A 17,632-nucleotide genomic window follows, 5' to 3' on the forward strand; every position below is an offset into this window, starting at 1 on the left:
TCACAGAAATGGGTGATGATAGGGAGATAACTTCTCCCCTTCTGGCTAAAGACAGGAATAATCATTAACTTTGTTGTGGTGCCCAATAAACAAGCTTAGCAGATGCGTGAGAAGGCAAGAAAAGAGAATCAGACTTAGGATCCAGAGGCTCAGACCTCAGCAACTTAGGCTGTGGAGGAATTAAGAGCTTATAACTGGGCCTGGGTGGATAGCCACTCCTCACTGGTGCCTATGTCTGGCCTGAAAAGGTAACTGGGAGAAAGGGACAGATTTTTATCCAGGCAACCGCCCTGGGTGTGGACACTGAGTAATAAGGAAAGAAATGCAGTTCAGAAGCAAAAAGGGAGGAGCCATGCACTTTGAGCTTTTCTGAGAAACCAAAGAGGCTAGCCAAACACTGCAGCTAGAGATGGGGGCTATAGGGGGCTTGGTAGGAATAAGTTGATAAAAGTGGAAGGGCATGAGGGAAAGGATAAGAATTTTAGCTATTCCTCTAATTAAAAAAAAAAAAAAAAAAAAAAAGACCTGGCTTTATGAGGGAAAATGAATTCAGGTCAGTGGGAATGAGACTGTGCAAGGTTGTGAGGAGAGCAAGGTGTAGTCTTGTAAGTCAAGAGCCAACTGGGTCAAGTGGTGGTGGTGGTGGGGTGCCCATGACAGAGGAGGAGCCCAGGGCAGAGGGGCTGGACTATAATACCCCATGGAAAGGACTGACATCGACTGTCCCAGCAATCCAAGTTCACACCCAAAGGTAGGCTGCACAGTCAAGTCGTTACAACCCAAGAGATCAGCTACCTGTGCTCGTAACTGACACCCTCTCAGAACAGTATGTAAGGCTCTGAGCGGTGGCCCATCACTGGCTGGACTGCCAAGATCCAGAGCTCAGCTCCACACCCACAATTGGACTTCTTTCTAAAGCCCCAGGGCCCACTGGAGAAGTCTCTACTGACAGTGCTGGGGACACTGGATCCAGGATACTCCAGGAGCCACATACCAGCCTGTATCTCTCCTCCCACTTCCAGGCTGGGGGCTGATATAGTTCATGACCCACCACCAACCCACCCCCAGCCCATGGGAGTACCTCTCCCAATACAGAATACAGACACTCAGATGGCAGTTCTAGAGGTTACCAATCATCTCTCTTAAGAGTTACTCTGTGATGACTGGGAACCATTCGTTAAACACAGGTTCTTCAATATCACATCATATATACCAACATAAATTCAAATGTTACACGAAAAAAATATTGCCAAAAAGAGCCATAATAAAATGCAAGGAAACATTTTTTCCACTCTAACCAAGGGTGGTGAAGGAGATTTCTACCCATGAAGACAAAGAAAGAAAATATAAAGGCAGATAGGGTGCCTACATGGCTCAGTCAGTTTAGTGTCCAACTCAGGTCATGATTTCAGGGTCTTGAGATCGAGCCCCAAATCAGGCTCCATGATGGGCAGGAAGCCTGCTTGGGATTCTCTCTCCTTCTTCTGCCCACCCACCCCTCCCTGGTGCACACGCACACTCTCAAAAAAAAAAAAAAAAAAATGAATACAAAGGCAGAACATGACAGATTTGATTACATAAACCCTCTACAAGCTCTAACTGTAAAAACAAAACAAAATCACCATAAATAAAAGGAAAAGGCAAATGACAAAATGGAGGGAAATATTAGCAAATGGACTCTTGCAGTTCAAAAACAAAAAGAACACTTGTATAGAAAAATGAACACAGAACATAATTCAAATATTATAAAATATATGAAATAACATGCAACATAAATATGTATAAATATATGAAAATGCCTGACCTTGCCAATACCATAATTAAATTAAGACAATGGAAATATTCTTCTCTATCAATTGATAAAGGACTTTTAACAAGATTTTATTTCCAAGTAATCTGTACACCCAACATGGGGCTCCAACCTACAACCCTGAGATCAAGGGTTGCAAGCTCTACCGGCTGGCCAGGCACCCCACCCCAATAATGGATTTTTTTTTTTTTAATTAGACTTGGGGTATCCATGTGGCTCAGTCGGTTGAGCATCCGACTCTTGATTTTTGGCTCAGGTCATGATCTAAGGTCTTGAAATCAGGCTCCACCTCCGTCCTCGCTCTGCACAGTTTGCTAGAGATTCTCTCCCTCTCCTTCTGCCTTCCCTCCCCCCACCCCATTTGCACATGCTCTCACTAAAATAGCTTAAAAACAACAACACTAAAAATTAGCCTTGTAGTGGCTAACAAAGGAGCAGAAAAACTGGCACTTACGGAAATGTAAACTAGCACAACCTTTTTAGTGACCATATTGGCAATATACACAAATAACGTTTTTTGTTGTTGTTGTTGTTGTTGTTGTTTTAAGATTTAAAAAATTTGTTTCAGAGAGAGAAAACAGGGTGAGAGAGAGAGCACAATGGACCAAAGGAGAAGAGACTCCCTGCTGAGCAGGGAGCCAGATGTGGGGCTTGATCCCAGGGCCCTGAGTCAAAGGCAGACATCCAACCAACTGAATCACCCAGGTGCCCCTCACAAAGAACCTTTAAAACAGTCATATCCTCTGCTTCAGTAATTCTTACATGTTTATCCTAAGCAATAAGAAAATACATCAAGATTTTCTTTTTAAGTAAACTCTATCCCTCCCATGAGGCTTGAACTCACAGCCCTGAGATTAAGAGTCACATGCTCTACTGACTGAGCCAGCCAGGCACCCCACACATAAAGATTTTTATACAAAGAGATTCACTAAAGCATTATTTACAATAGTGAAAACCAGAAAACTAAAATTTCCAGCAAGGAACAATTGGTTTAGTGAAATAACACTCACAATATGGCATAAAGAAAACAGTTGTTAGTAAACCAAAATATTAGTGGTGGCTGTCTCCGAACAGTGTGATTACTGGTAATTTTTATTTTTACAAGTTTTCTGACACAGAGATTAGTCTTATACTCAGAAGGTTATCACAATATATTGCTACATGAAAAAGATTACAAAAAATCATATACAATATGATCCTACATTTGCTATTTAAAAAAATATGTATGCATATAAAAAATATTAACAAAACGTAAAATAACTCCATTTGAATAGTGGAATTATAAATTTTTATTATTTTCTAAATTCTTATAATGAGAATCCATTACCTTTGTAACTATGAAACAATTAAAGGGAGAAAAAAGTTTCTCTTGTGCTTTCTCAGGAAGGGCCTCATATCTCTTGATCTCAACCAATGTGACCTGTTGCTATGGATCTACTTTCCATCCCAGTCCTTGTTCTGAAAGTGCTCCTGTTTCACTCCCAACATGGGTCTCTTCATCTCTCTCCCCACCACTAAACCTATCTAAACCTCTTTCTCCTACTCAGCTCTGAAGTTCCCTAAAAATGGTTTAGGCGACCCTTCCGGTCCTGGTGAGAGATGAGGAAGAGCACTAAAGTAGTGGCAGTCTGGAAGGAAAGACTGGGCTGAATTTAGGAGATATTTGTAAGGTGAAAGACTTTAGTCACTGGAGGTGAAGGGGAGAGAGGAACAGATTTCTAATCTGGACAGCTCGAGATGGATGGTGACCAAGAATATGGGAGAAAAACAGGTTTAGAAAGTAAGTTGAAGGGGATCCCTGGGTGGCGCAGCGGTTTGGCGCCTGCCTTTGGCCCAGGATGCGATCCTGGAGACCCGGGATCGAATCCCACGTCGGGCTCCCGGTGCATGGAGCCTGCTTCTCCCTCTGCCTGTGTCTCTGCCTCATTCTCTCTTTCTCTCTGTGACTATCACAAATAAATAAAAATTTTAAAAAAAAAATTAGAAAGTAAGTTGAGTTTCACACTACAATGGTCCTGGGGGAGATGTCCAGTAGGTGGTGGTTAGGTATGTACATGTTGAAAGTTAGGAAAGGTCTAGATTTGGGAATGATGACTCTATGAGTAAACAGCAGTTGAAATCATGGGAGTGGATGCAGTCAGCCAGAAGTGCTAGGAGCAAGGAGCAAACAAGGATCCTGGATGGAATCTTTGGGATTCTCTCTTAAGAGGTGAGAAGGACTCTATAAAAACAGACAGGTAGGCAGCAAGCCACTTGAGTAGCTGAGGTAAATGAGAGTTAGGGGAAGTAGAGGCAGTAAATATTTAGACAGTCCTATCACCTGGTGGTGGAAGAGGTCAGAAACTGATGGTCTAGGTTTTAAAGGAATACTGAATTAGCTGTCAGGATTTACAATTAAGTAAATTTCTCATAAATCTGGATTTCTGGTCTCTTGCAAAAATTCAGAAGATCCAATAAACACTGTTTTTGCATGGCCAATAGGAACAACCAAGAGGGATCAAATAAAAGCTACTTCCTTTTAGTCAGCCAGGAGCTCTATCCCTGCTTGCCTAGCCCTTGCTTTATAGAGTATGAGGAAATACTTCCCTTTGTGAATGAATCAAGTCCTTATTAGTACTTATCTAGAGTTCAGAGAAATAATAGGCTAGAGTTTGGTTCATAAAGCCCCACACGTGCCCCTGAATGCAGGAATCCTGGGACAAACACACCTGAATCCTGTACCAGAGCAGATTGGGAACCCCCCTTTCCTAGCAAGTGACATCAAATCTCTTGAATCACAGAATTTATGGGAGCAGGCCCATGCTTCCTCAGTTGTCCCAGGAAGGGTCTGGCTCCACAGTGTTCTCTGCAGAGCCTTCTCTTTTTGGACAGCAGTATCACAAGTGGCCATTTCCCTAGAGGCTGATTGGCTGCTGAAGCCAGCCAAGTCCCCTAGCTGGGAATTTCCTGGCTCTAGTTTCTAGACTCTGGGCCACACTCTCTGAATGGGTCCACCAGATGGCAGGCAGCCTTTTCTTTCCTCTAGACTTACACAAGGTTCATTCACCTACCTGGGGAAGATGACTTGCTGTTTTTCTGACAATTGCTACTTTCTCAGCAAGATCAAAAAGCACATCAATTCTGTAAGTGAAATATTTGGAGCTGCCTATTAAAATATAAAAAAGTAAAACCCTTCCTCATTATACAATTATGTATTGTCAAAGAGTCATTACCTAATTATCAGTTATTTTACATTGATTCTGATCCAACATGTGCTTGCAATAGCATTTTATTATGTGGTTTCACTAACTACTTAATTATCTGCACTGCTGCCAAATACAAAATTCTATGAAGACTTGGTAGCATAAATTAAGAACTAATTATAAGCAATTTCAATTATCAAATCTTACTCATTGATCAGAGGCTTGAAAATAATACTATCTTAAAGTGCTACATGAAGTGAAGCTGGTTGAGATGCTTTGTCTCTCTTCCCTATGCCATATAATAGAGGTTTTCTTCCCTACAGGTATGTCAAGTGAGTCTAAAAGTCCATTTTCATTTAAAATGTAGCATCTGTAACAAATCTTGAGATTCAGTACAAGATCTCCGTCTCAGATTTCTGGACCTGAGTTCAAACCTGATCTCTGTGACTTAGCTCTATGAATGACCTTAGGGCAAGTCACCTAAGCTCTCCGAATTTCCATTTTTTAAAGCTATCACAGAGGGACACACAACACCACTGTGCTGGGTTACTAAATGAGACAACTGATATAGAAGACAGCTAATCAATTTGGTTCCTTATTTGTCACTCCAGCACAGGAAAGCGTAGGTTTTATTCTTGGTCAAAAAGTGGTACTCTACACCTGCAGTGATACACTTGAGGTCTTGGCCTTTTGACATGAATATTGGTAGAAGATGTTCTGACCAGATATGGCAAACTCAAAGAAAAATACAAAGAGATGAGCAAGTTGAGAAAACCACTCTGCTTACGCACCCCTCCAGGTGTTTTAGTACTTCTCTCACTTAATTGCTGCTACTACTCTGCAAGGCAAGAATCCTCCGTCTGTCAAATGAGGAAGCCAAGGCTTAGTGAAACTGACTTACTCTGCAAGTGCAACTGGAACACACAGCCAGGTCCGATGACTACAAAGTCTCTTTTCTGCTTTTCATTCCCCTAGGGTGGTTGGAGAAGCATCTGGGATTAAATTTCCTTTGCCCTCTTAGGCCCATCACACACAAGCCAATTCTACCAAGTCCAGCTGCAGTTTCTGGTCCACTCCTCCTTATCTCAGTTTCCTGGCTTACCATGAGCACCTGAGACCCACCACTTCTCTAGGAAAAGCCTAGAGTCCCTAACGTTTTTGCCTGGACGAGAGGCAGATAGGCCACACCTCAAAGGGCACTCAGATGTGCAAGGCCTTCACTCAGTCACAACACAGTCCCCTGCAGTAAAGCACAGCCTCCGAAAGGCAGCATTAGCTGTTCCAAAAGGCAGCATTAGCTGTTCCAAAAGGGAGCATTAGCTGTTTCAACCAGTAATTAAAAAAATAAACTGCTGTTTTAGTCATTTGGGTAAGTCACAGCAGAGGATCTAAATGTCTTCACAGAACAGAGAGGGAACTCTCTGGTATGTGTGCGAGGCTCTGCTGCTAATGGGTAAGCCCCCCATGGGGCTTTTAAGACCACGCTAGCACTAGCACCAAGACTTTGTACCTGGGAGTATTTAGAAAGGTTCAATACAACCAACACTTTGCTCCAGGAGGCAAAAGCCAATTCGCTCACAGTAGTAAAACTCTTCTGTGTCTTACTGGGGGTTAGTGCGCATTCAGCAAACCAAACCTCCTGGGCGCCAACTTCTCTAAACGAGATGTGGTCACGTCCCTTTTCTGAGGGCACCTCCTGGATGGCTGTAAACCTGCTGCACCTTTGAGACTTCCTTCTCCAAGGGGGCTTCTTAGTTTTCCAGACAGGACCTTTTTCCTCCTAATGTGCAATCTGTTGGGTGGCCACCCATCACCTCTGATTCTGTACCATAACAATAAGGGTAGATGGAACTTTTCCTTGAAAGCTCACAGGCCCCAGATTTATATATATGTTCTACAGAGAAACATCCTTTGTGGGAAACAAGGTCTAGCTAACCTATATAATGTACACAACAGAGAGCCAAGTGTGCCAACTTCTGATGGAAACAACACATATGCTAGTCAGCCAGCCAGATAAAACCAAAACAAGAATTAAAAGACAAAAGAACAGCGAAAGGTTTTTTAAAACTCTCTATATTAACTCTTCCTGGAACCAAGACTTCTGAGAAATTAGTGTTTAAGATAACTAATTACTCCCTCCAATACCCCCATTAGCTAGATACCAATAAAAAGTTAATCCAAAGAACTGACTCAACCTGGACATATTCTAGAGTAGCAGGATACACGAAAATAAAAGAAAATACTGTCAACTGGGACCATAAAGAAACATAAAAAGTTGAAATATTATAATCAGAAAAAAAAGATCATGAGGTGTTTTTTCCCCTCATTCTTTTATTTTTCAGATTTTTATTTACATGAAAATGTACTTGTTTGCATAAAAATTATTATCTAGGTATCAAATGGATATTTCAAGAAAATACCAAGGACACATTTTATGCATTCCTGCAGTAGTTAAGATGCTCGATCAAAGGCCAAAGATGCCCCCATGTGGCCAGAGAGGAAAATGCTGAGGTTTAGGTAAGATGAAGGGCTACTTACTCCCTTCTAAGAGGCCTCGGACTTTCCACAGGCTTTTGCATCTTTCCCACATCTTGCAGTTTTATTACTTGTCAGGGCTTAGAAGTTGGTGTACTTACATCGTTTCCATCAAGAGAAGAGAGGTTTCATATTTCAAAAAAATACATACTAAAATTTTAAGTAATCAACATGAACCCTTTAGATGAGCTGAAACTCCACCACGGCGACACCAACCTTTCTAGGACATGCAGCAGAGCTCTGGCATGTGAAGAGCAGGGCAAGGATGTGGGGTGAAGGAACCACACTGCTGGAAGCAAAGCAGATTCCAAAGAACAAAAGCAGCTCTGATTCCCCCTGGAAAACAAGTTCAGCTTCTGTCTCTACTTTAGTTACCAAGAGATCAGAAGCCAATGCCAGGGATCTGAATAGAATTTAAGATAATACCACAAGGGCTTAGGTCCATAAAATCCATCAACATGAACTTGACCTCGAGAGGCACTTAAGGCAAGCATCACTCAATCATATGATACACTGGTCAATAACCTATTTCTTTAAAGAAAAAAATTCCTCTTGCCATTCATACCAAAAGTGTATGCTATCACACATCACACAATTATAAAATATATGCGTAATTAAAATTAAAAGTTTAATGTCTTTTAAAAAAATGTTTTCAGTGTCCTCTCTTTAGAAAATAAAACTATTCTTCTCCGAGAAGAAAATGAAGACCTCCAAGGGCAAACAAAGAAGGCACCCACAGCTCTAGCAGGAAGCTTCCCTCATCAGGGTGGTAAGAGCATGAGCTCAACCACCTATAAAACCTCCCCCAGGACACTCCTTAAATCCAGAGCACCAAAGCACATAGAGATGCAAGACACATCTTCCATGCCTCCCATCACACAGCACTTTGTGGGCAGCCCTCAGCACCAGACTTAAATGAATGTAATACTGTGTCTGAAATGCATTTTGAACAGGTAAGGAGTGTATGTAAATATCCTATTGTTCTAACAGACAAATACAAGATGATAAATGAAGAGAAGTGTAATATAAAATTAAATACACAGTATGAGTACAACCCAAGTTAAGCTCACATCCTTACACACTCCATCTACAGAAAGAGACTAGAAGGAAACATTAAAATCCCAATAATGGTCATAATTGGGAAAACTGTGATGAGGAGTGATTCTGTTGCTGTTTTCTACCCTCATTTTCCAAATCTTTAATGAGCATATGCTACTCTGTGTGACCCTGTGTATTGGTTTCCTCATCCTGTCAGAGATTCTTCTCTCCAGAGGGGTGAGGGAGGGCGGTGTTCACAGCTTTCAGAAATACTCCAGGAGGTTTCTGGATTCTCTACAGGTCCTCAGACCAGGTGAATAACGCTAGCTAACATGTTCTCTTCTGCAGCTCTGTCTCCGCCAACAGAAGGAAGTACAATATAGTCCTATTTTCAGTTCTCTCATCTCTGCTAAGGGACACATCTTGGTGCTGCTGTAATATGCCAAGTTCAGTTGCCTGCCCTAACCAACAGCCACCTTTCAAAAGTATAGCTTAACTGCTCAGCCCCAGTCTTCTCTGCAGTTAGGAAAGGGCTCTGGTACCGTACTCAAGAGACTTCAGCCTAGATAGAGCCTTAGATGACTAGTGTAAAATCAAGGTGTGAAAGTTACGCACAGCAGAGGGTAACTGAGACTCCAGGAAGAAGAGACTCCTTTTCCAGAGCCATTCCTACCGAGCCCTGCAGCATTCCACTGAGAAACAGGCTTGAAGAGCATGATCACCCTGGCTTCAGAATCCTCTAGTGCAAACAACCTAAGCACCAAAGGGATTCCAAGGAAGCCCACAAAAAGTGGTATTTGATCAGCTACAAATTCTCTGTCAATAGAGGAGACGTTCTTAAGCAACCTACTGCTCATATCTATCTCGTTCCATTTCTTAGTTCTATCATTAGTCACTTACCCCTTCAAAGCTACGAAAATATTCCCCCGAATCCCAGGATTCAAACAGAACTGACAGATTTCAATTGTGAATATGCTTATATTAAAAATAAAACAAAGCTCCACTTCAAACGTCAAAAAAAAAAATCATACATCAGGAAAACTGCTACAAAACAGTACTTTCAAACAGGTTGGAAGAAGGGGTATGGCTTCATTCTGTTGTGTCTCGGTCACGTATGGGAGTTTTGCTTACCTAATTCCATTTCTGAAATAAGCAGCATCAAAACAGACGTGAGTCAGGAATGTGACGTTTCCAGGGCCCTCCCAGTTCAGTCCTTCTTCCTGGCATTACTAAGCTTTCTCCCTGACTCTCTCACCACCTATCATTAGGCCAGTTCCTTCCTCAGGACTGATGCAGAGGTATACCCTGGGCACAGGGCCTATCTGTCTGGTGTACTGCCTCCATTTAGAGAATGAGAAAGCCACCCGTCCTCAAGAAACGACTATAAATGACAGAACAGGATGCTCGGTAGTTCAGACCAAGACCAGACTCCAAAAACAATCTTTTGGCCTTAGCCTAAAGCTAAGGTGATCAGCTTAAGTCAGGTTTAAATCCCTCCTGACAGCTTTCTGTTGATGCTGGTAACAATTTTTCCTCATGAACTACCATATGCCCAATAACTTTAAAAAGGGGGGTGGAGAGATTTTAAAATAGATTTATTTATTTTTTAAAGATAACTGCACATAATATCAATGGGCCTATGGTGGAATGCATCTTGTCACCCCGAAGCAAGCTGCTTTACAAAAACCTTTCCAACTGTGCAAGAAGTTAACTAGCAACAAGCCTGAAAATTTGGTTACGTATATAGGTACAAAGCTGGTTCATTAAATCCCTGTTCTGGCCCTCAACCCAATGCATTTCAACTAAAGCATCATCCACCTCCTTCTTTACGTTTATCAAACACTTGAATAGGTAATGTCCAGCCACTCCTTGGAGATGGCTCCGCTTTTCAGACACTGGACTGCTGAATTGCTCAGGAGCCTCTCGGTCCTGGGCTCCATTGCTAGAGCCTTTACAACTCTCCAAAACCTCTATCCCTCCCTTTTCCTCACTCCTTTCATCCTCCACAGGTTCTGGGTTTTCTTCTTGGGAAAGCAGATCCTGGCTTGAGCAATGGCCCTCAACAGTGGTAGCCTCGCCTTCCTGTACAGCAGGCCTGCATGAGATACTCTCCTGGGTGCCCTGGGCCAAATCTTGGCTACTGCCAGACTCTTTGGGGGTGGACTTTTTCTCCTCCAAGGCTTGAATGACATCCTCAGGAGCTCGAGGAACTTCTCTCAGTTGTCTCACTCGTTCTCTTTTCTTTCTCCTTAAATGAATCCAGGAGTTTTCTATTGCTGTCAGAAAAAGGCTAACTTCTTCCTTTCCACAGGGAACTCGCTTATGCTGTACCTATTTGGAGGAAAAATACGGTTTTAAAGGAAATTACTTTTCTCCTCTCAGAACTCCTTTAAACAAACAAAGAAATAAAAGAGAAAAAAGATATTGTAAGTACTTCTTCAATGGGCTTAACCAAGTACCTTCAGATCGGTGAGGATTTTTTCAATCCATGCTGTTACAACTACTATTCCTTCTACTGTCTCAGAACCCAGAGATGATGCTTTGAGGGACAATTCTTTCATCACAGACTCCAACACTACAAATGTAATAGGTTTTCTTGACTTCTCTAGTTTTCTTCGCTTACTGGGTGGTGACTGAAAAAAAGAGAAGGCATGGGGAAAGAAGGGAAAGTTATCCAAATAATCAAATCTCATGCATTATAATGAACTCAGCTAGGGAACATTTCCATGACTTTTACTACCAAATGCAGACTATTAAAAATACAAAGGCCTTCGCATGTTTATTTTCAATGCTTAAGACAACTCTGCCAAATAGATTTACTATCTCTTCCATTTTATAGAAGGGAAAACTAAGATACAAAGATACATAACCAATAACCAGCTCAGGGTCACACGCTAGTAACTGGCAAAGTTAGTAGTGAACCCCAAACCCAGGTTCTTCGCCATACCATGCCATGTTCAGGCCTCCAGTATATAACACCCTTTGATTACTAAAAGTCCTTAACCTATGTGTTGTGCCCAACACATGCCTGTATAATTATCTATTTCATGGCAGCTAAAGGACCCTGGGGGCACCATGTTCTCTTCCATAAGAACTGCATGATTTAAAACCATCTGTATGTAGTCTAAGTCTATACTTGCTGAGGCCTGAAGGAAAGCAGCTCGTTAGCCACAGCTTGTGAGATTACATGCGAAGAATGACCAGGGTCATTAAGATCACATGGGCAGAGAAGGAGGCCTGCCGGATCTTGGCTAATGTTAGGAGCAAGCCAATGGCTAAGGTGAGCACTGCCTCTCTGCTTGAAAAGGAGATACCAGCAGTGATGAGAAGAGTGGATTGATTGATTGATTGATTGATTTATTATGATAGTCACACACAGAGAGAGAGAGAGAGAGAGGCAGAGACATAGGCAGAGGGAGAAGCAGGCTCCATGCACTGGGAGCCTGATGTGGGATTCGATCCCGGGTCTCCAGGATCGCGCCCTGGGCCAAAGACAGGCGCTAAACCGCTGCGCCACCCAGGGATCCCAGAAGAGTGGATTTAAAAGCTAGTTCTAGGGCAGCCCAGGTGGCTCAGCGGTCTAGCGCCGCCTTCAGCCCAGGGTGTGATCCTAGAGACCAGGGATTGAGTCCCACATCAGGCTCCCTGCATGGAGCCTGCTTCTTCCTCTGCCTGTGTCTCTGCCTCTCTGTGTGTGTCTCTCATGAATAAATAAATAAAATCTTAAAAAAAAAAAAGCTAGTTCTACATACTTCAAGACTGTCATCTTTCTATGTCAAGCTTAGGAAGTGAGTTATACTTTACCCACTAGAGGGACTCAAGTTCCATTTTTAAAACTAAATGATATTGCTGGATTTAAAATTTATTTCTTTAAAATAAAAATTTCCTAATTTTTTAAATGACTCTTAGCTAAGCCCAGGTATATTATGAACACTTTAAGAGACAGACCTGTTTGTGTTGGCAAAATGTATCAAAACGTTAAAAAATTAAGAGAATTCTAAAGGTCAGGGTCAAAATGAGCAGGTAAGGATTTTAAAGAGAAAGGCTCATAAAGAGTTAGCTTTGAAGACCTTTTCCTGCAAAAAGCAGTCCCTGAGTTGTGCTTTTTGCTAACTGCAACTCTACCTGGAAGCAGGGACAGAGCACATGCATATACACACAAAGGTGAGGCCTTGGAAGGACTAACCAGCAACTCCACATCTCATAAATACACATAACAACAAAATAGCTAGTTTTTCCTATGCTAGATCATTTTTCTAAGAAATAATCTATATTTTCCCTTTATACCAGATATTAACTAAAAAAATTAAAAATAAAAAAAGGAAATTAAGACTAGAAAACAAGCTTAGAAGAAAAGGACCAGGGGTGCCTGGGTGGCTCAGTGGGTGAAGTGTTTGCCTTGGACTCAGGTCATCATGTCTGGGTACTGGGATCGGGCTCCCTGTTCAGTGGTTAGTCTGCTTCTTCCCCTCTCTCTTCCTCTCCCCCTGCTTGTACCCTCTCTGTAAAATAAATAAAATCTTAAAAAAAAAAAAAGGAAAGGAAAGAACTAAAAACAAAGGGTACATATATGAGTAAGAACCTGCTCTTGAAAAAGGAATCACAGACTTCAAGCTCTGGGTCTGAACTCGTTCAATTAATGTTTCAGACAAGATGAGACAAACTCATATTGAAATTAACACAGAATTATTGTTATTTCTCAGTCAGCATAAGAAAGATAATTTCTACAGTCTACTGAGAACCTCACATTTTTCTCTAAGGAACTTAAAATATGATTATTATACTTCAGAGGAGGAAACATGGTGGTGTGCGGGAGGGGGAGGGGGACAAGAACCAGATTCCCCATCCTACTTTCCAATACCCAAGGCTGTTACCATGGACAGGTCACTGTAACAGGATCATCCCTGACAGCCCACCCAGCACCCCAAAGATCACCAAGAATGTGGCTAAAAGGACAGTGGCTGGCTATCTCTTCTGATAGAGATGGTAATCCTTTGTGCTTACAAATTCCAATGAGCAAAGTGAAGACGTTTTGTTTCTTTTTTTTTTTTCTTTTAAGCTTTTGATGCTGTTGTTTCTTAATTTGTCATGCTACAGACGGCCTACAATACTCTTTCTCCAAAAGAAAGAACTCATCATTTGTAGAACTTAAAGGAGAGAAATACATCCTTACTGAACCTAATAAGAGCTCTATCATGGATCCACTTTCCAAGTTCTGAAGGAGTTGGAAATAACAAAATAGACAATTTATTACCCTGTTACCCCTAGATGAAAATGAAAACTTCTGTATCTCACATACAGCTCCTTTACCTGGCATTGTGGCCACAGTTTTTCATGTATAGTGGCCAACTGATAAATCCGGTACTTCTGAATATTTGTGAATTGCTTTAAAGATTTTATTTATTTGAGAGAGAGGGAGAATCTCAAGTAGATTCCCCACTAAGCACAGAGTCAGTTAGTTGGGCTCTATCCCGTGATCCTGAGATCACGACTTGTGCCAAAATCAAGAGTTGGACATTCGGGGCACGGTGGCTCAGCAGTTGAACATTGCCTTCGGCTCAGGTCGTGATCCCAAGGTCCTAGGATCAAGTCCCGCAGCCCACTTCTCCCTCTGCCTGTCTCTGCCTCTCTCTGTGTGTGTTTCTCTCATGAATAAATAAATAAAATCTTAAAAAAAAAAAAAAAAGGTGTTGGTCACTCAACTGACTGAGGCACGCAGCGTCCCTTTAGTAAATTGCTTTAATACACACATATGTAATTCCAGGACTGTTTTAGTTTTACTCTATTATAGAAAGTAGGCACTCAAGAGACAGATAATTCATACTCAAGAAATTTTCAGTTTTTTCCTTTTTTTTAAATTTATTTATGATAGTCACACAGAGAGAGAGAGAGAGGCAGAGACATAGGCCGAGGGAGAAGCAGGCTCCATGCACCGGGAGCCCGACGTGGGATTCGAATCCGGGTCTCCATGATCGGAAATTTTCAGTTTTTAAACATGTTTTAAAAGATGTATCCATTTATTTGAGAGAGAGCAAAAGAGAGAGAAAATGTGTGCGCAAGACCAGGGGGCGGGGCAGAGTGAAAGGGAGGAGACAGAGAGAAAAGAAGACTCCTGGGGCTCAATCCGACAACCCTGAGATCATGACCTGAGCTGAAATCAAGGGTCAGATGCTTAACTAACTGAGCCACCCAGGGGCCCCTAGAAATTCTTCAAGGTTTTTTTTTTGTGTGGTTTTTTTTTTTAATTTTATTTATTTACTCATGAGAGACACACACAGAGAGAGGCATTGACACAGGCAGAGGGAGAAGCAGGCTCCATGCAGGGAGCCTGATGTGGGACTTGATCCTGGGTCTCCAAGATCATGCCATGGGCCGAAGGCAGGTGCCCAACCGCTAAGCCATCCAGGCATCCCATTCAAGTTTTTAAATAATTAAAGTTTAACATAATCTTGGCTTACAGAAATCATTCCTTTCCCCCACATGTTTGTACTGAAATTTCTTGGTAGGCAGGGCTAGAGTAAAATACAGGAGCAGGCCTTGAGAAATAGTTAAATTCAACCCTACAGGTCTCTAGTAGTACGTAATTTTATACTGTGTCACTACACAAGTAAATAGAAGCTATTTCCTTCCAAATAAGATGAACTTACTTTGCAAATATGCTTATGATCCTAAACCACAAATATTTTATTTATTTTTAACTTTTTTTTAAAAGATTTTATTTATTTATTCATGAGAGACACAGAGAGAGAGAGAGACACAGACACAGGCAGAGGGAGAGGCAGGCTCCACGCAGGGAGCCCAACATGAGACTCGATCCCAGGTCTCCAGGATCACACCCTGGGCTGAAGGTGGCGCTAAACCGCTGAGCCACCCGGACTGCCCTATTTTACTTATTATTTTACCACAGATATTTTATTTTTTTAAGATTTTATTTATTTATTCATTCATGAAAGACACACAGAGAGAGGCAGAGACACAGGCAGAGGGAGAAGAAGGCTCCACGCCGGGAGCCCGACGTGGGACTCGATCCCAGGTCTCCAGGATCTAGCCCCGGGCCAAAGGCAGGTGCTAAACTGCTGAGCCACCCAGGGATCCCTACCACAAATATTTTAATTTTTTTTTTAATTTATTTATGATAGTCACAGAGAGAGAGAGAGGCAGAGACACAGGCAGAGGGAGAAGCAGGCTCCATGCACCGGGAGCCCGACATGGGATTCGATCCCGGGTCTCCAGGATCGCGCCCTGGGCCAAAGGCAGGCGCCAAACCGCTGCGCCACCCAGGGATCCCCCTACCACAAATATTTTAAATGAAGAGTGCTACACTGTCTAACGTACTTTAAGCAGGCAAGGTATCATACATAATTCAACATTTTATTTTTATTTATTTTTTATTTTATTTATTTATTCATGAGAGACACAGAGACAGAGAGGCAGAGACACATGCATACTGACATGGGACTCGATCCAGGTCTTCAGATCATGCCCTGGGCTGAAGGTGGCGCTAAACCGCTGAGCCACCTAAGCTGCCCATAATTCAACATTTTAAAGTATAAAACAAAATCACTTCTTATAATGGCTAATTCAGTTTAATATGAAGAACCAGAGGTGAACTTACAACTGACTTTGAATTAGAAGATGTACTATTGGGGGATCCCTGGGTGGCTCAGTGGTTTGGCACCTGCCTTGGCCTAGGGCGCCTGCCTTTGGCCCGGGATCGAGTCCTACATCGGGCTCCCTGCATGGAGCCTGCTTCTCCCTCTGCCTGTGTCTCTGCCTCTCTCTCTTTCTATGTCTATCATGAATAAATAAATAGATAAATCTTAAAAAAAAAAAAAAAAAAGATGTACTATTGTATTCTCCAGCTGAAAGCACAATATGAAAGAAGTCTTGTGAGGAACTGCAGACCCCTTTAGGGATATTGGCTTTGTATCTTTTGAATGACAAGGATTTACTGAATAACAATCAATGGGGATGGGTCTCAAGTGTTATTTTGTTGCATCCTTAAAAATGCACTAGATTGAAACCATAAATTAAACAAAAACAGTCTTAAAATTTTAAAATATACTTTACCTAGCAGGACTGTCTATACAACTCTTAAATCCTCACTCTCACTTTCATTTCTAGATCTCAATGGTACAATCAGTCAAGAGCCTTTCAAATGAGGTACATACTTGACATAAATCCACGTAGCATCTGCTATGCTGCCTGTTGTTAATTATAACTAAGGCAAAAATCCCAGAGAAGCCACAAACTACATGAAATCAGTTAAGTTCTCCCTTGTATCTGCAGGAAAAGAAGAGAGCCATTCACTAGGCAACTGCTAAGCATGTAGTCATAGCCTCCTTATTTTGACAGAGCAATCTCCAGAATGGTCTTGAGGGCAAAGGAGTGCTCTTGCTCTTGGCCACTGCAGTGGAGTCCTTGCTGTTCTGCCACACTCTGAACGGCTGCTGCCCCCGGTCCTCCAGGAACAAGCCAAATGCCTAGGAGCTGTGATTCTGCACAGGCTCTCACTATTTGGAGAAAGAGAGCCAAGGGGCCAACAGTGACCCCTGACAAGAATAAAGACAGGAGGTGTGCTAGGAAGGACAGTCAGACTAGCTTTCCCGCTATGCCTTATTTGAACGTGTATCAGCTCTGCTGCCATGAAGTGGATTGAATATTTTGTTGTCTAAAGGTGTAACTTCCTTATTAACAAGCAGTTCAGTGGACATTTCCATTGCTATCTTAATCTGACAGGTTACTGTTTAAAATGTCCGAAATCGGGGTGCCTGGCTGGCTGAGCCAGTAGAACATATGACTCTTTATCATTATTTTAAAAGATTTTATTTATTTGAAAGAGAGAGCTGGAGAGAGAGTGAGCAGGGGGAAGGAGCAGAGGGAGAGGAGAAGCAAGCTCCACACCAAGCAGGGAGTCTGATATGGGGCTCAATCCCAGGACCCCAGTCGGGATTACGACCTAAGCTGAAGGCAGATGCTTAATCAACTGAGCCACCCAGGCATCCTGTGGTTCTCTTTTTAAATGATTTTATTTTTAAGTAATCTCTACACTCAATGCAGGGCTCAA

The 17,632-nt window shown here is 42.1% G+C and overlaps 1 protein-coding gene across 2 annotated transcripts in view; it reads right to left on the reverse strand.

The window, feature by feature from the left end:
• Positions 1 to 2,779: 2,779 nt before the first annotated feature.
• METTL16 (methyltransferase like 16) overlaps positions 2,780 to 17,632 on the reverse strand; it is a 77,386-nt gene continuing 62,533 nt past the window's right edge. For both annotated transcript variants that reach the window (XM_038548527.1, XM_038548528.1), the window contains exons 9-10: positions 11,025 to 11,198; positions 2,780 to 10,896 (exon numbers count right to left, since the gene is read on the reverse strand). In XM_038548527.1, coding sequence (XP_038404455.1) covers positions 10,273 to 10,896; positions 11,025 to 11,198 — 798 coding nt within the window. In that variant the 3' untranslated portion in view covers positions 2,780 to 10,272. The remainder of the gene's footprint in view (positions 10,897 to 11,024; positions 11,199 to 17,632) is intronic.

The sequence above is a fragment of the Canis lupus genome, chromosome 9, assembly GCF_011100685.1.
Source record: "Canis lupus familiaris isolate Mischka breed German Shepherd chromosome 9, alternate assembly UU_Cfam_GSD_1.0, whole genome shotgun sequence".
NCBI classification, from domain to species: domain Eukaryota; kingdom Metazoa; phylum Chordata; class Mammalia; order Carnivora; family Canidae; genus Canis; species Canis lupus.